The sequence below is a fragment of the Molothrus aeneus genome, chromosome 16 (genome assembly GCF_037042795.1).
Source record: "Molothrus aeneus isolate 106 chromosome 16, BPBGC_Maene_1.0, whole genome shotgun sequence".
Classification (NCBI taxonomy): domain Eukaryota; kingdom Metazoa; phylum Chordata; class Aves; order Passeriformes; family Icteridae; genus Molothrus; species Molothrus aeneus.
The window spans coordinates 6,550,814-6,572,524 of NC_089661.1; the positions used below are offsets into that span (position 1 = coordinate 6,550,814).

At 41.3% G+C, this 21,711-nt stretch overlaps 2 protein-coding genes across 3 annotated transcripts in view; one reads left to right on the forward strand and one right to left on the reverse strand.

Annotated features, from left to right (window-relative positions):
* Positions 1-6,168: 6,168 nt before the first annotated feature.
* Positions 6,169-14,906, forward strand: SNN (stannin). The gene is made up of 3 exons (XM_066560733.1): positions 6,169-6,278; positions 7,143-7,261; positions 12,196-14,906. Exon 3 carries the CDS (start codon positions 12,273-12,275, stop codon positions 12,534-12,536), a length of 264 nt encoding a protein of 87 aa, XP_066416830.1. The 5' UTR covers positions 6,169-6,278; positions 7,143-7,261; positions 12,196-12,272; the 3' UTR covers positions 12,537-14,906.
* Positions 14,292-21,711, reverse strand: part of TXNDC11 (thioredoxin domain containing 11) — a 28,322-nt gene continuing 20,902 nt past the window's right edge. For both annotated transcript variants that reach the window (XM_066560731.1, XM_066560732.1), the window contains 4 exons: positions 20,570-20,715; positions 19,793-19,902; positions 18,255-18,335; positions 14,292-15,563 (listed from right to left, as the gene is read on the reverse strand). In XM_066560731.1, the coding sequence (XP_066416828.1) occupies positions 14,936-15,563; positions 18,255-18,335; positions 19,793-19,902; positions 20,570-20,715 (965 nt within the window). In that variant the 3' untranslated portion in view covers positions 14,292-14,935. The remainder of the gene's footprint in view (positions 15,564-18,254; positions 18,336-19,792; positions 19,903-20,569; positions 20,716-21,711) is intronic.

A 21,711-nucleotide genomic window follows, 5' to 3' on the forward strand; every position in this document is an offset into this window, starting at 1 on the left:
TCAGGAAGCACTTGCTGTAAAAAGCAGGACTATGGTGATAAAGTCTAATAAGACTGTCAAGAAGTTACTAAACGTTTGCCTACTCAGTCTCAAAACAATCCTACTCCAATCTGAATGTTGTAAACACTCAAATTTGCAACCTGAGCAGATTTTCTTTGGGTTTTCCCAGCTAACACATCCAATACATGTCTTGAAGACAGGAAATATGGCTCCAGTAGAGGAAGCAGGAAACAAGGAGAAGGCTAAAAATCTGGTAATGTTCAGAGGCACTTTTTGTTTATTTGATCAAATTCACTTAAAATGGTAAACTTGAAAAAGAAAGCTTCAGTTCCAATGTACAGGATAGAGTGCTTACTTATCCATGTCTGTAAATCGGCCAAGGTCTAACAAGATCCATACAGAAACACTAAAGACTTCTTTACAATTGGAATTTTAATACCTGGAAGAAAGAAGTTACTTAATAAAACTAGTTCATGTGCCCAACTCTTCCAGAAAGTCACTAAATCACTCAATTTTTCATTAAATGTTTCTTCATAAAATAAAGAAAACAAAAAATCCAACCACACACATAATGGTTAGCAATGCCATTTTTAAAGACAACTTTTATATTTTGGTCCCTGCTCCTCTGGACTATCTGCAGGCTATGAAGGTTCCTAAGCTTGTGCTTATCTAATCTTCCATTTTTGCAGCTGTTCAGCTTCCTACTAAGAAACCAGTCAGAAGCTGATTGCAGACTGTTCCTTCTAAGAGACTGCTTTGCCAAAGGAAAAAAAAACATATTCTGGGCCACACTACTGATGACAGAAGGAAATAAGAGCATTCTAAGTTCATCCAGAGTAGGAAAAGGCTGCTGCACTCAGGAACATAAAATACGTGGGGTTTTATCCATGGATGAGAGAAGGAATGAAAATAAAAACTTTTAGCCTCTGCTTCCAGTCTTGCAACATGGAATAGCCTTGTTGTAAATCTCTTTGTGGCAAAGTTAAATCGAAGGAAATGCTGAACCACTCTAACAAATGTGCTTTCCAAATGCATATCAAGGAATCTGTTTTTCAGCATAACAGAGTTACCTATAGTGCCAAGCAAACACTCTTCCTGTAAAGTGAAGTTTGTTACACTGCCAAATCTCTTAACTAGGAAACCATCCCCTCTCCTGTCTCCTACAGACTGGGCCTGCAGCCTAATCACAGAGCAACATTTGATTTTGCTAAAACCTGTCTGTTCTCAAGTTTAAAATAACATGTTTTTAATGATTGCTGGATGCTAAGTAATAACCTGGAGGGATGGGGAACTGACTGCACCCAGGTCCACGGAGTGAGCCTGAGATGCTGGCACTCTCACCAGATGCCTTTTCTCAGTAGGCTTCACAACTCTGGCAGAGAGCTTTAGAAATAACTGCTGCACAAAGGAAATGCTTTGTACCTTGTTCATCAGTTTTCAAGTACAAAAACAGCCTCCAAAGCATGAGACTAAGATGTTCAACACAGCAAATTCATATTTTTACATATTTTGAAGCCGTGGAAGTGAATAGGAGATAGCTGCAGCTATCTCCTAGTCCTGCAGCAAAACAAAGATTATTCTTTTCATTGTGAATATGATGTATAGAACTGTTTTCACCTTTTATCATCTATGGAGTTACATATAAAAGCTGTATTTTCCGGGCAGAATGCAAGGCATCCAAGCAGAAACACCTCTTGTCCCAACTTAGGTTCTATGCCAAAAAAGGGCTACAGCCTTCAGAATCCTAAATTAAAGCTTATGCTCAGGTGGCTTTTAAACAATCCATTTTTCCTGGCCTGGATTCACAGTCTCTCATCATGAAGTACCACTTACAGCACTAATCAGAATTAGAGAATGCATCATTCAATTATGCTGTCATATAAAAATTATCTATCTTTTGAGGCTTTTCTTTTAAATAGGTGTGGTAGGTGTTCCTAGCACTAATGCAGACGTGGATTGATTCTACTCTTCAGATATACAGTGAGTCTGTTCTCACACTAATCTGAAAAGTGCTTTTCCACTTCACGAGTCATACCCATAATTACAAATAGCTGAGTAAAAAACCCAACAGATGCTTTCTTAAGCAGAAGGCTAAGGAAAGCTGGTAGGGTTCCACAGCAGAAAAATGCAAGAAAATATTTGGGGGCATGTACAACATGCTCTGGTAGAGGATCTAAATACTAAATCCTGGTTTAGTATTACCCTGAGGTTTTGCAAAACTTAAAAATAATTAAACTTTGACCCATACAAACTCTTCATATACTTTCATTTCTCTTCATGCACAGAGCTGGAATAATAATTTCTCATGCATTTTTTTTCCAGGTGAAATAAGAAAATATAAAACCTGCTCAAGTTGCTGGAGAGGGTCAGCTTGGTCCCATTTTCTGTGTAGGTGCTCTCCAGTGACCTGTAAGTAAAGGTGCAAGATGTTATTTACACCTCCTCAAATACAGACAGCAGCAGTTTGTCCTTTTTAACAATCCCCCTACAGACCTGCAAAACTGTTCAGTCTCTTTCCCTGATAAACTCTCTAGAGTGCACAATGATTACTGAACACATTTTACACCAAGGAGTGCTACAGAACAACAGGAAGTGGAACAGATAGTTTAGGTGTAATATGCATCTGCTGCATATTCTCTGTCTTTCCCAGTGGAAATAGAGGGAGTAGAAATAGATTATTTATTTTACTGGCCACCATCTCAGAAGTAATACAACATATGCCCCTAATTAAAGGAACAAATATTGACAGTAATTGTTCAAAATTTAAGCATAATGAATATACAAAGATTACACTTAGAGGGACAGGATATAACTGACAGAAGGAAACTCCAAAAACAAGTACTTTTAAAATAGCCACATTAGCAGACAAGGAGTGCGTGATGTAAATTTGCAACAATGGAAACAATTTATTTCTAACAAAAAAAAATATACAGGCATATCATAACCTAGTCATTTACTTCTATGATAGTGGTATAGAGATTATAGAGTTATGACTAGTTATAGAGATTATTTTGTTTCCCTGAAGAGAAACAAAAGAATCTCTATAACTAGTAACACTCAAAATCAACACTGCTGGAAACTATGCTTGAGTCAGAGTAGCTGTCACAGTGGCAACCACAAGTGACCCCAGAATTGTTCTGTGGATAATCCCAGTGAAATTTATAAGCACATGTAATGGTTTAAACTCTTGAGTGCTTGTGATATGAAAACATCAAAGCAGAAGTGTGTGCTTTAAATGACTGCATAATTTTGGAAAATTGTCAAATCTCTTTATGTAAGTTAAGAATATTGAGGAAGAAACTGTAGTGATAAACTTGTAATTCTTCTCCAAGGAAGAGAAAAATATCTCCTGTAGTAGCATGTTGCATGTTTACAGCTGTACATTACTTGTGCACAGCTAAGGAGCAACAGTAAATAAATGAGAGAAAACTCTTAATTCCTCATCCTTAGCACAACTGAAAACCATATTACACAATGGCTTTAACTGAGTCTGCTTCAGCAGCTCCTGGTGAAGCACACAGTGGTTCTTTGCTCCCCATGTGTGGATCTGAGATCATTAGAGCCTTGCCCCTGCCAAAAGCCCTAAGCGTTAACTGGGGATGGGTGAAGGTGGGAAGTAAGAGGAGCTTTTAAAGCAGTTTTGAAGGATTAACAGCCCTGTACTTTCCCCACAACAGACTGGAAATTTCCCATCCAAGCCTGCACAGAGCAAGCAGCTCATTTCCAAAGATAAGAAACTGATGTGAATGAACCCACTTTGTTCTCCGTGCCATTTACTAAATATGAGATACAAAATGACTATTAAAACTTTCTCAAAGGCAAAAAGTTTTCAAATTATACCAAAAAAGATTGCCAGTCTTCTTCTCTTAAGGCTGTGCTATTATTGGATGGCTTCTACCAGTCAGCTTTGTGGTAATTGCATTCATGATTTCTGTACAAAAGGGCATGACCCTTCTCCCTGAAAGGGATTGGGACACTTATGGACAGTGGAGACTCCATCCATGGTTATGTAAGTGAAACAGGAATCACAGGGGAGATTCAAGTATCAAAATGAGATTTAGATATCTTATTAAATTACTGGCCCAAAGGCTACCTCTGCATCTGCTCCCCTCACAGCAGGTTACAGCCATGGCCAATAGTCCTTTGCCAGACTATTCAGACCATTAGCTACTGCCAGTGGAAGTAAACAGTGTCTGTGCTTACTCTTACACTTCTTTCAAAAAAGATTATGAGCTTTTAAGGTTTAGTAGTGTTTTATCATCTTTTCTATGGTAGTTGAGTCATAAAGACAGTAGAAACTGATGCTGCACTATACTTATTAGATCCAAGGCTTAAACTGTTAATCTTACATTAAACAATGACTTCTATAAAAATGTTCTTAACTGGCTGTGGTATCTCAGATATTCCATGCCACCACACATTTTTGATTAACCAAAATAAAGGATGGTGTGCTTGGGGCAGAGTGTACCATGAAACAGCTGCTCTGGTAATGCTATAAACTGGCTAGATAGGATTTGAGAGCAGTCCAGAGTTACCTGTCATCTTAGGAAGGTCTCCTGACACACCAACATATGTAAGGGGGCAGGCAAAAGATGACTTGTGTCTGGATGGCTTAGAGAGCAAGTAGAGGAGGTGAGACATCTGTGGGGGTACTGGGCCATATTTAGCTTTCCACTGAATGAGAATGGAAAGAGACCACACACCTTGTTTCATGCTTATGGTGGAGACTGCATTTAAGAAAGGAAATATTAATCTTACCCCATAGAAAATTTTGCAGTTGTGCTGGTTTTGATTAGAATAGAGTGAGTTTTCTTCATAGTAGCTGGTGTAGGGCTATATTTTGGATCTTCCTTGAAAGCAGGGTTGATAATTAAAAGTGAATAATAAAATGTAGTCATCTGATTCTTTCCCCCATCCTGCTAACGGGAAGCTGTTTGCTGACTGGGGTTAAACCACGATATAAACTGTGTTGTAAAACAAGTTTTTCTGTAAGTCATTGTGACTTCCAAACTTGATCTTCTGTCACAGTCTATTCCCTCAAAACTCATTCTGCCAGATTTCAGATGAGCCTCAGACAAGTTGGGATCTCTGTTACCAGTCAGAGGAGTCGCGATATTCTTTTCTACTCCAGTAACGACTAACTTCAGCTGAAGGGTGACAAATCCCTGTATTGGGCAACTTCCAAACTGCAGCTCCATGGCATGAATTACCGAGAAAAATTGGTATAGAGGGAATGCGACCTTTCTGTAAGTTTGAGGCAGACGCCCTCAGGGAGGCCGGCGCCGTTTGCTCGGGGCCACGGAAGAAGGGCTGGCCGGGCCCGGCGGGGCCCTCAGTGCCACCAACACCGCGGCGGCTCAGGCGTGGCCTCCGCTAACAGTGCCCATGTCCAGCTGCTGCCCGGTGAAACCAGAAGGCGCCTCTTGCGGGGTCACAGAGGTGTCAGAGGGCTTTTAGGCCGGCGGGGCTGGCGAGAAGAGCGCTGGGGCTGGTCAGCGACGTCCGACGCCCTCAGTCCCTGGCGGGGGTGGCTGTGCCCTCACGCCCTCGGCTTGCGGGGCTCAGGGCTGAGGCGGCGAGGGGAAGGAGCGCGACCCTTCAAGGGAGCCCTTCAGCCTTCCAAGGGCCGGCGGCGCCGAGACCCGCCAAGCAACGTCTAGAAAACATGTCCTGTGGAAAGTGGCTGAGGGAGCTGGGTTTGTTTAGTCCTGACGAGGCTCCGGGTGGACCTCATCACTCTCTACAACTGCCTGACAGGAGGTTGTAGTGGGCTGGGGGCCGGCCTCTTCTGCCGTGCCCACAGTGAGGGGACCAGAGGAAATGGCTTTAAGCTGAGACGGCGGCTGTTCGGGTAGCCAGGCAATGGAACAGGTTGCCCAGGGCGGTGGTGGCGGTACTGTCCCCGGTGATGTTTAAGAGGAAGAGGCGTCTGGATGTGGCGCTGGCTGATGTGGTTTAGAGACTTTGGGGTGATTCTGATGGTGCTGGATTGACGGTTCGACTATACGGTATTAAAGATCTTTTCCAACCTCGATGATTCCACGATTCCATGCCTCTATGATTCTCCGACTCCGCGATTCTCTTCTGTGATTCCATTCTCACCCCTCGCGGCGCGGGGCGGGACCCGCCGCGGCTGTCACGGAGCGGGAGGGAAGGGCCGCGGGCGGCCCGCCCGTCAGCTGTTGCTGCCCGGGCTCCGATTGGTGCCGCGCGGCGCCGCCCGGCCCCCGCTATAAGGCGGAGGCGCGGGCGGGGAAGGAGCTGCCGCGGCGAGGCTGGTGGGTGCCTTGGGCTGCGGCGGGATGGTGACCGCGGGCGAACGATCCGGGGGCGGGGGGGAGGCGCGGTTCGGTTCCTTGCGGGGCGGGGGTGGGCGGGCGGACTCGCCGTGCTGTGAGCCGGAGTGGGGGGCCGGTGAAGCGGGCAGGGACCCGCGCCGGGGTCGGGGCCGCCAGAGTTCCCCCCGAGTTCCCCCGCCCTGGGCCGGGGCCGCCCCTTCTCGCTCTTTGTGTCCGCGCCCGGCCCTACCGGGTTCCGAGCGGTGCTGAGCGCCCCGCAGGCCTCGCGTGGGCCCCGTGGGTGACTGGGGGCTCCCCCGGCCCGGGGCTCGGCCCCGTCTCCCGGCGCTTTGCAGCCGCCCTGCCGTGCTGCAGTCACAAGGCAATGCCTCACGGATCGTCGGCGCCTGCTCGGGGTGGGCGCCGGGCTCCTCTCGACTGGAGAGGCTCGTCCCTGCTCGTCCAGTGCGACGAGTTCGGTACGTGCTGAAGGGTTATGTCCAAAGCGACCTTTGTAGTGACAGTCCGGGAGTTTTCGGTAACGCAAGTTGCTCAAACTGAGTCTTGTTCCTTCCTCTGAGTATCTGCAATGTACCGTGGCATCTTGTGCTCTTCCTTTTCCTGACACAAGTGTAGGTGTAGCCATTACATTTGTCAGTAGATACTGCTTTTGAATAAACCTAAAGAACTTGAAACCACTTGTGAGACTGTTACCTTGCTTAGCAGGTAGGTGAGTAAGGGATCTTTCCCTGACAGCAGTGCCAGATTGGCTAGTAGTTAAACATGATTATGTCACTGGAAAGCTAGAAGTGAAGGCACTCAGAATGCAGAGCAGCTAGAGACCAATGTGATCACTCTCCACAGGGGAAGAGCAAGAAGGAAGACTTGCCAGACAAGATCCAAAACCAGTGTGACCTTCGCCTTTAATAAGGATTCAGAAACTGTGTGTGTAGAGGACTCCTAGCCAGAGCTGCTTCCTGCAGGTATGTGACTGACTCCTGGCATACTTGCTGTCTAAAGATTTGAGCTGTGTATAAAAATGGTTTGACTGTCAGAAACATCAGGTGCTGTGTGTACCTGCTGTTACACAAAGCCATTAAAAAAAAAAACCCAAAATGATACATTTGGAGAGCTACCTTGACTCTAAATAAAAAAACCTTGTTTTTATCAGCAAACTTAATGTTGGGATCTCAGTATTTTTCTAATATATTAAGGATATATTTTTCTAATATATCAAGGATTAAGCTTTGCCAGGGGATATATGCAACATAGTACTTCTGGTAATGGAATGTCGTAAGTGACTCTTACCATGTCAGGACAGACTTTTCATTAGAGCACCATGTGGCTGTGACACTGACAGATGTTTTGCCAGCCATGCAATTGCCTCTGAAGTCACCATGGTTTTAACACTGTAAGCCTGTTTCCAGTTCTGCATTAACTGGCTGACTTGCCTGACAGGCAGTTACAGCATAAACCTCCTCCACTTACTGTGCTGCTGAGAAAGTCTGTCTGCTCTTTCAACTGTTGTCATGTCTGGAAAACATCTTAGACTACTGCTCTCTCATCTCTCCATCTTGCTGTCTTCTGTAAACTACCAACTTCTGTGTGGTTTAGCTTGGTGCACAGCTTTAAAAGTGAATCTCGATTAAGCTTTAGGTACCACTACACCTCATGTGGGAACTAACTGCTGTTCCAGCTAATGCTGTTAGGTATTGGCTTTTGTTCTAACAATTGCCTGAATGCTAAGTTCTTGGAATTCTGTCCACAGCTAATTAGCCACAGAAAAGCTCTGTTCTTCTATTCCTCATCAAAACTATACTAAGGGTGGGAACAGATGATTTGCATTGAAACTTTCTACTAAACAGCTCCCTGCTTCTAAAATAGCCTCTGGCCAAGCCCCAGCTTGTGCAAGGTAACTTGGCATTATCACAAGGTGGTATTAACTGGAGTTAATGAAGAATAACAGTGATGGCATTTTTTTATGTGCAAGTGGTGAAGCCTGAGCACTCCTGTATTTTAAAAGCCTTGCATTCTATGGGTAGTGTGGGTGCCATACACACTTGTGTGCCAGCGGTAAACGTACAGCACTGATCTTCCCAGTGGGTTCTCCCCTTGTCTTCCACTGGCAAGAAGGGTGTTACTGTGATGAGTATGCAGCATTCCTCAAAAGGGATTTTACTAGAGAAGCAGGAGAAAGCATTTTTCACAACTAGAAGCATGTTGATTTAGAACCTGTTGTTGGAGGCTTTTTAAGGAAACAGTTCTGATTTTTTTAAGAAAATTAAGCTGAAGGTCACTTTTATAGTTTTATTTTCACTTCTTTACTATGCCCCATTTAACTTACTTTAGGTGGAATACCACAATACAGTAGTTCCCACCTCCTCCTCTCCCTGACACCTCCCCACCCCCCCCCCCCCCCCAAAAAAAAGGCAAAATACTTAATACTTGAACCTTGAACATAACTGCTTGATGTATATCAGTATATCTAGTGAACTATAGTAAACTTGCTTTTGAAGCCTCTCCCTACAGCTTTGGCTTGAATGGTAGCAGTGAAACATGCCTGTGGGCATTAAAAATAGTGACCTTAGTAGCATAATACCTGGCATAATGAAAAACTTGGTTTAGGAACTAATTTCAGTCCTGCACTGCATTTGTCCCCTAGCAGCCTTCTGCAGTTCAGACTGCCTTTCTGTTTGTCCTTTAGTTACAGCTTCTGAATTGGATAATAAAAATTCACAAACGAATTTCTGAGTAGAAGCTGGTATTAGGCAAAAAAGAAAAGCAAGTTAATTATGGAAAAATGATTTCTAGCTGATGTTTTCACTGCTTGATTGCTGTAAGAACTAAAATAGGCTATTTGCAGTTCACACCAGTCATCTGACTAATCTTGCTAATGAGTAAATATGCTTAGATGCTTGATTTGACAGCAAGTGTGGTGGGAAGGGACGTAGCTCTACAAGTGCCACCAAATATATGGATGGTGATGGCAATCCCTTTGAAGATCAGGAATTTACAGCCTCTAATATCTTCCAGTAAAAGTGATGAACAAAGGCAGTGCTGCTCCTAGTATGCTCATAGGGGCTTTTAGCTCAGGTAGGCTTTAAGGGGAAGGTGAGTCTGAACAATTTGTGGCCTTTAAATCACTTCAAGGGGATCTACAAAATGCAGTATTTCCCCTATGAAGAAGGGGAGTAGAGAGACAGTTTAATCTGGATTCCACTTAGTTGCTGGTGGAAAGAACAGCAAGGTTGGAGTTGTGTGTCCAGAAAACAACACAATGCCAAGGCTTCTCTGAAAGTTCTTGCTGATATAGTTACAACATGCAGATGTACTGTGCTCAGGGTAGAACTAAGACTGCAGGAGAGCTTTAGTTCTAGCTGTACAATGACCTAAAGCCAGAAAAATAGAAGTGTGAGCTAGCAACAACACTATAGCTTCCAAACTATCTAAAGCTACTGTCACACACTACTAACCACAAACTAGTTGTTTGTGATATCTGTATAGATGCTTAATGCCTGACTTTATAGAAGGTGCTAGCTCTCAAGTCCCTGAGTGGGAATAGGATATGCCTGAAGGAAGGATGCCTGCACTTTGTCATCGAGAGGTGAAGTTCTTTGAATTCTCAATCAAATAGAAAACATGTGGAATTTTAAAGGTAACCTATGGATTTGGCCAAGAAAGATCTTTAAGAGGAATCTGTAAGTTGCTGTGTTGGACTCAAAATTGTCAAGTCATCATAAATCAATCTTGTGCATCCTGAAACAAGATTGCCAGAAAATCCTGGTGCTAGAGAGGCTGGTGATGTGAACAGTTAGTTTCATACTTGATAATAGTTGATGCTGTCTACTCAAAGACTGGTGGAGGGGTAGCATCTGCAATAGTTTCCACTGTGAAAAGCTATTTTCTAGGTGACAGTAACTGCTTAATGTAAGGGCTATGTGCTGATCCAAACTGCTGTAGAGGAACAGTAGGCTGTCATAATAGTGCAAGCTGCAAAAGAAGCCTCAGTTGGCTATGCAGTGTCTGCATGTGAAGCAAGGTAAACTATCTTTTATGCTGATGCTGTACTGTTTTGGCTGGATCAAACAGTGCTGCTCTTCAGACATGCCCTGAGGAAAATGAACTACATGAAAGTCACTCTTAATCACCCTCAGCTGATCATCCTGTGTTGAATAAGCATTGCAGAACCAAGGTGATTATTGAAAATCATAGAATTCTCTGGCTGCAGTGGGCACACAGCCCTGCTGAGGGTGTGTGGTGTGGTCAGGTTTAGTTTTTTACTTAGGCAAAACTGGGTCTGCAGAACTTGGCTAGTTGTATCAGATCCACTACAAGCTATTGATTGCTGTAGTTTACAGGGCTGGAAATGTAACCAGAGTGTCTGCAAGCTATGTGACACTGGATTCTAATGGCACGTGTTAAACTCTGTAGTGGTGTCCTTGTTGAAATGGTGATACACATGGCTCTGTTATTCCATGACACATCAAGGAGCAAACTTGGTCTCTGGCTTGAGCTGTCTTGGTAAGGATCCTGCACTGTAATCGCCTTGACTCGTGTTGAAATGCAGGCGAGATTTTGGTGCAGGTGGGTGACACTCACTGTAACCCAGTGGTCCTGGGTAGGGTGGGTTAAGACTGACTCCTTCTGAGGGGTTTTTGTGTGAAGATGCTGTACTTGCAGCTGAGACTGCAGCAGTGATGGTGAGGAGCCTTTCCTGGATAAGTGTATGTGACCCTCAATGGACTGGCAGCCAGAAGAAACTCCTGTTACTGCCAGTCAGTGGGTACAGGTCCAGAGAAAGGCACGTGAGCACTTGGAGCTGGCCTTAGAGCCTCTAAGGACTGCACCTTTTGTACCTGAAATGGCAGCATTGAGCCCTAACCTGATTTTTACAGTAGTACAGAGGTAAGATGTTCCTGGCTCTGGTCTCTACTATAGTCTTGCATGAGTTTGTGTTTTGTTAAAGAGCTAGGGTAGTAGGAAAGAAGCAAAGTTATTCATTCATTAACTTTTATGTCCTAGTTGAAGGAAGGAAAGTGAAGCTGTCACCTTTGTAAACAGTAACTTTGAAACTAAAGACAAGGCTCACATGACTTTTAAAAATAGGGGTGTGAATTTGGAAGAAGTAGCAAAAGACATTACCTGTATATTTTTTACTGCTCACACTACATCAAAGTGAGGAAGTCTTGGAGCTCTTCCAGTTTCCTGCTGCTGCCTCTCTTCCAATTCCAGCTGCAGTCCTAATGGACTATGTTTCTCTTGTGGTTTTAAAGCCACTAAGAGGAGCAGAATCTTCCATTGTGCTTTGTTAGTTTTAAATACAGCTCTACATGCTTTTTATGAAAATAGCAACAACTGTTTTATGTGCTCAATGAACAAACAATTAATTACCATGTACCCAGCCCTTGTAAGCAGACCAGTGGTATGGACAGACTTATAGTAATGCATTAGCACTGCAATTATCTTAACAATTAGCTTACCAGTCCTGGAACTGTTAGTATATAAGAAGGATGTTTGTAAATTAGATTTTAAAAAAGGCCAGACACTCAAATGTACTATTTCTGTAGTAATCCTTGAGGAAAACTAAAGGCAGCTGAACTGCTACCTTGTCACAGATTTGTGATACAGCATTTGTATGAACAGTCTTAAATCTCCCTGTGCTAAACTATAATTCCATAGAGCTTTCAGTCTTGTCTTGTACCTCCTTGTGAAAATTGTCACCTCTTAGTAGGTTGACCATGTGCTATCTCAAGCATATCAGGAGCCAAAACATGGTTCTGTGATTCTGTGACTGAGCAGCACAAAGCACTGCAGTGCAAGAGGATCACATGCCCTTGTGGACAATATCAGCCATAAATATAATCTTGCTGAGTGCAGTAAAACTGCACAAATTCATTATTTATTTTTAATCCTGCAGGAGTTTGAAGATGCATCAAGACTAATAGTGAGGACAGAAAAATCTCCTGAAGAAGAGCAGAGCCTGAACTGTTGGCCATGTCCATCACAGATCACAGCCCCAGCACGGGAGTGGTGACTGTCATCGTTACCCTGATCGCTATTGCGGCTCTGGGAGCTCTGATTCTGGGCTGCTGGTGCTACCTGCGCCTGCAGAAGCTCAGCCAGTCTGAGGATGAGGAAAGCATTGTAGGTGAGGGAGAAACCAAAGAGCCCTTTCTGCTGGTGCAGTACTCTGCTAAAGGACCCTGTGTGGAGAGGAAAGCTAAGCTAACTCCAAATGGCCCAGAAGTACACAGCTAACTCAGAGCAACAACTGCAGATGGGCTGTGCTCATGATGTGTAACCAGCAGAAGCATCTCAATACTGTGAAGAACCTGGTCTCGTGCACAGTACTCATCAGAAAACATCCTGATGAGAATTAAATAAGCTTTGGTTGCAACTGCATGCACTGAGAAGTTGCACTTTGCATCAGCTGTGTATCCTAATTCCTCTGTGGCAGGAGATGACTGGCCTGGTGTAATGTCCATTGCTGGCAATGGGCACAGTGCTATACTGGTGTGAAGAGACTACTACTGTTCTTTGTTACTTGAATGTTTAGCTGAGCCTATTTTGATGGAGCTACTACGGTAATGTGAACTACTTTACAACTGTGAACTAACTGTAAATAGGCTGCCAGAGACTTCTTGCTTTGTGTTCTGTAGCATATGATGCAACTGTATATAATACACAGGGACTCCTGAACCACTACCATGGATGGGACTCCAGACCTTCCAAACCAGATCTGCAGTTACAGCTTGCTTCTGCTACTAGATGGAGTGTGCAGCCAGAACTCCTCCTTTGAACAGTTTATTGGACTGATGCAGAGTACTTCATTTAAAAAGAAGGGATAAGCCTTCAGTAATGTGCTGAAGTAGGAAACACAGGAGCAAGAAAGGAAAAGTTGCTTTAGCTGCAGCTATGTTGGTTAAACTTTTGGCTGCTAGAACTAAGTTCTCTATATAGTTACTGCAAGGAAACTGCCATTTTGATGGGTTCCAGCCTGGGAACTTATGATGGATACTGAACCCTCAGGGAAAGTCCAGATGGTTTCCAGGTGTTTGAAATGGCAGTAGAGCAGGCTTCTGTCTTCCATAGGTCTGTGTGCTGAAACTGCTTAAGTGGTTACTTAGCAGAACTGGCTTAAGTATAACTAGTATAAATTCTTCCTAGAACCATGGTTTGTGTACTTAGGGTGTATGTTATCAGCCTGTTACAAAAAGGCATTTTGTAATACATGCAGCCAGACAACTGTAGAATTCAGTTAATGCATCTTGTATATAACATTTGATTGTAGTATAACTGTACTACAACAGGAGAAGTTTCAGTCTTTTCTACTGTTGACAGGGGCAAGGGTTATTGCTGGTCAGTTTGTAGCAGTTTTTAGCAAGCAATGGCCAAGTCCTTCCAGGTAACAACACATTTCCTGCTCTGAGCTGGAGTTCAGCTATAGAAACTGTAAAAAGGTATTATTAAATGGAAAGTTCTGGACTGCAAAGGTTTGGGGAGAGAAGAAGGAACAACACTGAGCAGCCACTGGCAGCTTATGTATTCTAAAATTCTTCATGTAGGCACACATGCTTAGAGGTCACTGGCCTGTTTTCTATTACTTTATACATGGCCTCCTTTGCATACTGATGTTTTTAAATACTTAATTGCCTAGCCTTAATTCAGCTCCAGAGGAAGCATTAGACTTGCTTCTTGTACTTGTACGTATGGAATAACTTAAGGCCTAGCAAGCTTGCTTGAGACTTTTAACTATATGCAAGGCAAGAATGGCCAGTACAAAAAGTTGTCCCCTTCTTCTACACTATGATGTTGAATTGCTTTGTTACTGCTACATTTGCCTTTTTAAAATTGAAAGCTGTAATTTGAAGCAAAAAAATACTGTCAGTAGTAAAAAGCTCCTGCTGTTGCCTCTTGAATACAACACATGGGGTATAGCTGATAATGTTCTTACCCTGACACATGCTTTTTAAAATACTGCTCTCAAGAGACCTGCATGTATAGTCAGACCAGTCCACTTAAATAGCTGTATTTGAGACCTCTAAAAAGCAAAGAAAAAAAGGATTAATTCAGTAAGACTTCCTCTAGTTTTCTGTAGAGAACAGTTCACACATGGCTCTTGTGGTTTCCAGACAATCAGAATACCAGTATACAAAAGTGATACAAAGTGCTGAAGTTTGAGAACAGAACAGTTGTAGCAAGATGACTTTGTCCATTCAAGTTTACTGATTACACAGATAAAGTATCTATTTTAATTCAGCAAAGAGAATGCAGTGTAAAGGGCAAAGTTCAGAAATTATGGAAAAGTATAAATCAAAGGTCTGATTTCCCTCCTAGCAGCTGTAAGAGAAAGCCAGTGAAAAGTAACTGGTCCTTAGTCAGAGGTGCTGCACACTGCTGCCCCTACAAACCAGTATCTTTCATTTCAGTGGATAGGTGTTTGCAAGTTAGTGCAATAGTAAAGTGCAGAAAGTGTTTTCCATTTTCCTCTTCTCTTAAGATGGGGGTATCTAATAAGTTGTTCAAGTATACAAAAATATTCAATTTGATTTTTCTTTTTCTAGATCATGTGGGGGAAGTCTTTATTTACAATGAATGTCAATAAAATTTGCATAAATACCTACCCAATACTGCATCACTTGACTTTGTGTAAGCAATTATTCTGTCCTATTTCCACTACTGTCCTTGGTCTCTATGGTATCAATATTATCAATCCTTTTTTCCTCTAAAGCAGCAGTAGCTGTTGAAAGTGATATATCATTATCTTCAGGAAATGTTTGCTCAGATTGAAGGGGTTCTTCAATTTCATCTTTGCTCTGTAGCTTTCCTCCCCTTGATGCTACCAGAATTCTCAGTAAAGCATTTTCTTTAAGGAGGTTTTCTGATGCATCAGCTAATTCTTGAAGCTTTTCAGCCATTTCTAACAGTTCTTGATTCTTCTGGTCATATGTGGCCTGTAATTGCTCACTGTGGAGCTGCAGAGTCTTGTGCTGCTTTTCCAGTGTGTGTTTTTGCTGCTGTAGTCTCTGTTCCTCCCTCCTGGCTTCAGAGAGCTGTGCTTCAAGCTGGTCATGGGCCTGATGAAGGGCACTGATTTCTGATCTTAATTTCTGAATTTCTCTCTCCAAGTGTGATATGTGTCCTTGCTGTAGAACCGACTCTTTGTGTAGGCATTCTTTGGTACAGGGCTCTGACGAAGAAAGACTTGAGTGATGTAAAACAAATTTCAGGAGATTAGGAAGGTTAACTGAAAAGTCTTCAGGGAACTTCACACTTTGCTCCTTCCTAGAAGGACATAACAAGTGAATAGTAAAGTACTCTGGAAGGTTAAGCATAATTTTACCTAAGCATCTGCTGTTGAACTCCAACTTGATACCTTACTTTTTATCAAGTATGGTTAGTACAGCAGCTAAGAGAAACCTAAACTCATGTAATAGAGACAGATCACACAGATTTTCTTTTGATGTTCACTTTTCCCTGTGTTCCAGTCTGAGTGCTTTAAGCATCTCTGCATGGGACTGGTATTTGAAGAAAAAATTCTGTTAAATCTCAGAAGACAGATTTCATTCTCAAAAAAAATATTCATGATCATGGGTCATGAGCTTCAAGTACACAGGGAAACATCACTGTATGATCAGAGTACAGTGCCATTAGTATTTGTAAGTTGAAGGATGATGTTTAAATGTTCTTAAGTCTATATATATTATTTAGAATTTAAGTCCAGATATATAAAGCTATAAAGATATATAAAATCACTCTTTTGAATCTGTTTTCCTGGAAGTAGCTTAATGAGTTCCAGCACCTGAAAGGCATGGCAAGGGAGGGAGCAGTCTACTTTTAAACAGTAAGTCACTTTAGTCAGAATTAAGGCCCTGTCAAAAAATAAATCTCTTTACTTGTTCCTTTAACTGCTTTGTCTTCATGTCATAGGTGATGAAGGAAGCAAACCACACAAGGTTTTTCTCTTGGTTTCTATTGGTGTTTTCCCCCCCTGAAGCTGTGAATACTAAGCCCAGCCTATGGAGCAGGTAAACCTCCTTGCCTTCAACAACAGCACAAACTGTTACAACAAGAAAGGCCAAGAACAGCAAGTACCAAATTTCTTCCTCAAGACTATCAGCCACTAAAAAACACCAGCTCCATCCAGCTGTGACAAATGTTACAATTACTGCCCTTTGTGAAGCCTGTGCACACATGTGAGGCTAACTGTCCTCTAAGGACTAGACTGGAACTCGCTCTTGCTCTTCTGTCTGAACCAGTTCCACCTTCAGCCCTTCTTCACTCAGCATGTTCCAGTATAACACAAATTCACTTCCTCCTGCAGCACAGCCACTTCCACCTCACCCTGGACAACTGGGAAGCCAGCTAATAGTTTATCACTTTGGGGCTGCTCCAGCTTTGCCAGTCAGCAGTGTATTCTCTCTTTCCTGAGGCAGCCATCAAAACAAGGAAGAAAAGCTTAGTTTGCTTCCATCTGGCTGTCAAATTGATGACTGGAGTAATGGTAAGTAGCATACATTCAGATATGGGTTAATTATGTAAGTGAGAAAAAGGACAGAGAATAAGCCCAAACAAAAATGATTGCAAAGCAAGAAAGCCAGATTCAAGTATAAAGCCTAAAGCCTCCTGGTGCTCCTGTACAACACAAACCACAGAGAACTCTTTATGTCCCCTTGTGTGTGACATCATGTCCTGAACTGGTTACAATGTGCATCTGGAACAGGGGAGTTCCTTCCTTACAATTACACTTCCCTCAAAAATGCCTTCTGTAAAATCCAACTCATAAACATGGGGGATATAAAACCATCTCATTTCATTTACTGAAAACCACTTACTGTACAGTGGGTAGAAGACAGATACCATCTTTTATCAATAATTCAAGAACTTCAGTCAGATGAGGCTCCTGCTCCTCAAGATTAAGCTATTTCTGGCAGAGTGAGCACCATGAGTTTTCCTCCCCTGCAGATTCCTGATGATGGACCAAGTTACTCTTGTAATTACCATCAGGAGCTTGCTCAGCTGACTATCAGCTCCCATCCCAGATTAAAGAATCATGACATAATTTAGGCAAAAAATAGCCTATGCTAAATCAAAATTGACTCACTATATTGTGGTAATGTTTTATTACATCATCATCCATTTTTATTGATCAAAACCACAGCATGTATCAAAGAAGCTAAAAGGCTATTTAAAACAAATAGCAGAACAAAATATTAACAGCATGTGGTGGAAAGAAATTGAGAACAGAGTTAATTTGCAAAAATTGTCTCATAAGGCAAATGGATAAGAAGCTGCATTAAAAAGCCCTAATATGAGGTACCTTTATATCCAAAATGAATATGTGGCTACTCTAGTAGTCCTACAGGTACTACAAATACTATCAGATCCTAATTTTCTTGATTACCCACATGCAGCAAAATATAAAAAACACTGGAGAGGAAAGCAAGAGTGAAAGCAATGACTAGAGGTAAGGTACCTTTATAAAGCCAGGTGGAACATTACAAAAATAATAAAAGTACTCAGTCTGTCCCTCCAGAGACTGTCTAGAGCATTACAGAGACAGAGACAAAATGAGTACCTAAAAAATAAACAGGAAACTGAGCAGTTGGGGTGGCTCAGAACTGATATAAACAAAACTCACTCTGTACTGGATTAAAACATCAATGGCAAAATTTAAGACAGAGATTCAGAGATTTTGTGGTATGTAGCTGCCCAGTACCAGCAGACTGAATTCCCATTTGCTGATGGTAAGAGCCCTTGAGGGAGAAGGGTGGAAATCTGGGAGTGTTGGTTGGGTTATTTTGTTGTTTTCGTGGTGTTTTTTTTCATTAAAATATGCATGTGGTAAGAATGCACATAAAAAAATTAATTACTCTTTGGCTTTTTTCTCTACTAAGACACGTACCAGATACCAGATAATTACTGCAGCTCAGTAAAACAGAAGTTAAAAAACCACAGGGACAAGAATTACTTTACCTCTGATGAGGAAAAAATAAAATGGTAGGGAGACGGTCTGTCATAAATTCCCAGGGAAGGTCATTTCGAGTCACATCAATTCTGTGAGGAAAAGACACACTGATGAAGAGAACAGGCAGATGAACAATCTGCATTTTCTTGTAAAATGCCATTGTAGGGATTGGGAAGAAGGAAATCTTAAGTATCTGTGAAATTAAGTCTAAATGTGTTCTGCCAGAAATACATTGTGCATATGAGTCAGCAGAATTAATTACCAATACTCAAGCTGCTGACTCTCAGTTTAACAAATATCTGTGTGGGTTTTTCTCTAGAATAGAATGTTCAATTCTGCAACTGCTCTCAGGCAGCAATTAAACCCCAGTTGCTCTCTGTGTACACACAGGGCACACATTGTGTACACATCTTCCTTCTGAGACAGACACACCAAACATGAGACAAGTTATTTTTAGTCCCTAATTTGTTCCTCAAGTACATCTCTTAATATTGTCCCCTCGGGTAGTTTTGGGAGTAAATTATTTTGCTTCTTCCAAGGATAAGCACATGCTTAAAGGCCCTTTTTTCCCTATGTGTAGAAAGGAACTATGAGTAGAAAGGAACCCATGGTTCAACTGTTTGTTACTGTTTTCTTCAGAATTTTAGGGCTTCTTTTCACAAATAAATTTCTTATTAATTACAAATTATTATAAATAAAACAGACAATCACATCAGTAATACTGCTGTGAAAATAATGGAGCAAAGGAGAGAACTTCAAAGTCAGGCAAGAGAATGAATGTAGCCTTGGGAACAGCATCACATCTGTGGCAATAAAGCCACAATACAAACAGGGGATAAAAACCCAGATTTTTAATTGATTTATTTTTTCTCTACATCTCATGCTGTCTCCTGGAGTAAGTTCAGTCAGAATCAAATAAAGATGCAATCAGAGCAGATGTTTTAAGTATTTAGGTATTATTATCACATACATGAACCAGAATGTTTCAGTTGCACTGAAATATTAATAACCCTGGAAACACCAAAGAAAACAATGGGTTTTTTACATATACTATGTACTTAATATATATATAAAAAACGTACATTACACACATGCATATATAGATATAAATATATTTATGTAAACTGGTTTGGCTGGGGTAGAGTTAATTTTCTTTATCATAGGATGTAGACTGCCATTTTAGATTTGTGATGCAAATGATGTTGCTAACAAATATATATATACACATACACACACAAATAGCATATTACTATTTGCTACAAATCACCACAAAATTATGGATTCACTGCCTGAAATTAGGAAGTTTCAAGGTTAATTGCATGGTTTAAAAATTAATTTTAATGAAAGTGGATAACTACTGCAGTGAGACTGAAAACCACCAAATATATACAAAGGAAAAAAAACAATGCATTCAAAGAGAAATGAAGCAGATGACATTCACATCTATATTGCACGGCTGTAGAGAGAAAAAAAGTATTTATTTTCTAGGCTGATGACCTCAATGATCTTAAATTATTCTGGAAAGATGAAATTAGAATCTTTTTACCTTGCCACAGTGAAACTGTCAGGAGGCAAAAGCCGAGCAAGCTGAATAAAGATGTGATTAAGAGAAGCACAGAATCCACACCACTGTGCGTAATACAGCAGCAAGACATTCTGGAAAATGAAATGGAGAAGAGTTTGATTATCTGTTGGAGGTAATCTGCAGAAAGGAGGACTAGTTTTCACACCACCTAGCATGGGAACTCTTGAAATGTGAAAGCAATTTTTTCCTAATATTAATGAACTTTATTGTAAGTTATTCACTGCCGCTCTCTGAGTTAATACACAAAAATTATTGGGGAATTCTCTTTCCATAAAGTCAAAATGAAAAGACATTTAGTTTAGGACCATTCCCTTTAAGTGAAAATGCACCAAAGATTGCTACACTTCCCAAGATTCTTTTGCAATCTTAAATTCCTATTTATCTAACATTGACTGTACACTTCATATGGGGGCAAAAATGATGTCCTGATTTCTGCTTTCTGCCTCTAACTAGCAAAGCAGGGCTGGGGGCTGCTGGAAACCAACTGGAGATGCAGACATTCACTGCAGGCTCAAATGACAATGGATTTTCCTTACTATCACATATTTTACAAAATCAAGGCAATTTAACTGTACTCAGGATAACATCTGTTTTCATAGCATGCAATTGGAAAGCTTTTGAATTCTTACAGAACACTGTATTTTATGTTGTAAGTAAGAAAGCATATCAGTATTAAACACTCCCTCCCTAAAATCCGTGCCCTGATCTGGGAGAAGCTGCAGAGTGACGAGGGGTTACCTTGGCACTCAGGAACACGGTCTGCTGGAAGGTGCTCGTGGTCACTTCAGTCACCACATGCTCTTCAGCAAAATGGACTGAAGGGTCATCAACCAGATGCCTTTTCAAGGGACTGTAGAGAACGCTGAAATTTTTAATGAAGTTCTCTGAAATGAAATTGATACATATCAATAGTTACTTTGGTTTTGCAGACGTGATTTGGCACTTTTTGCTTTAGAATTCAGAAGAACTTACAGAGAAAATACAGATGAAATCTGGTTTCACATCATTAATTTCTCACAGTTTGGTATCAACTCTTGGGTAACCACAACTGATGTGAAAACAGGATAAAGCTTCACTGTTTGTTTTTATTTTGCTCATTACAATCTTGTCAGTTGCCACACTGGACTTTAATCTTGTATCAATGTGCCATAATAATAACATTCTATTCTCCTAAACACACACCTGCTAAATTATAAACAGTAACCTCTCCATTTTTAAACTTCTATATATATTGAAAGGTTCCACTTAGTTCCACATTTATTTGCATTTTTTCTTCCAGTTTTAATTACTTTCTCTGTAATTATTTTCTTTTGACCTTTATATATCTGCTATTTCCATGCCAATATCACCAATCCCCTTTTGTCTTACCAGTGACCACCTTCCTCTTTGTTCTACTTTCTCCTTAATTTTAAGATATTTAGCAAGTAGCTAGCCACTGGTAAAAATTTAAAATAAGCTCCAAAGCCCTCAATTACCTTCAGCTACACTACTCTGAGCCTGAACTACATTCTCGAAATTGCTGCAAGGTATCAGCAATATCCTTCTTTTCAACTTGGATAGAGAAGTATTATTCTGTGCATTAAGGAATAAGCATATTTAATAATCAAGAAAAAAAGGTAAAATATGAAAAAACATTAAAAAGAATTGTTTTATCAAAGAGAAACAACTTTGTGCTTGTATTTCCAGCATAAAAACTAGGCCCAAGTAAAACTGGCACTTTTGTACAGACATACAAACTACCAGATCATCAAGTTTATCTCTGAAATGTGATCAGCAGTACATTTAGTTCCTTATTTACTATTCAGCATTTAATTCTCACACCAGGCCAAAAGAGGTTTTTTTTTCTTTTTAGATCTCCAGACTTGGAATATGTAAGCATG

Bases quoted from the DNA above. Each gene is read 5' to 3' on its own strand.
- SNN (XM_066560733.1), top strand. From the start codon at position 12,273: ATGTCCATCACAGATCACAGCCCCAGCACGGGAGTGGTGACTGTCATC.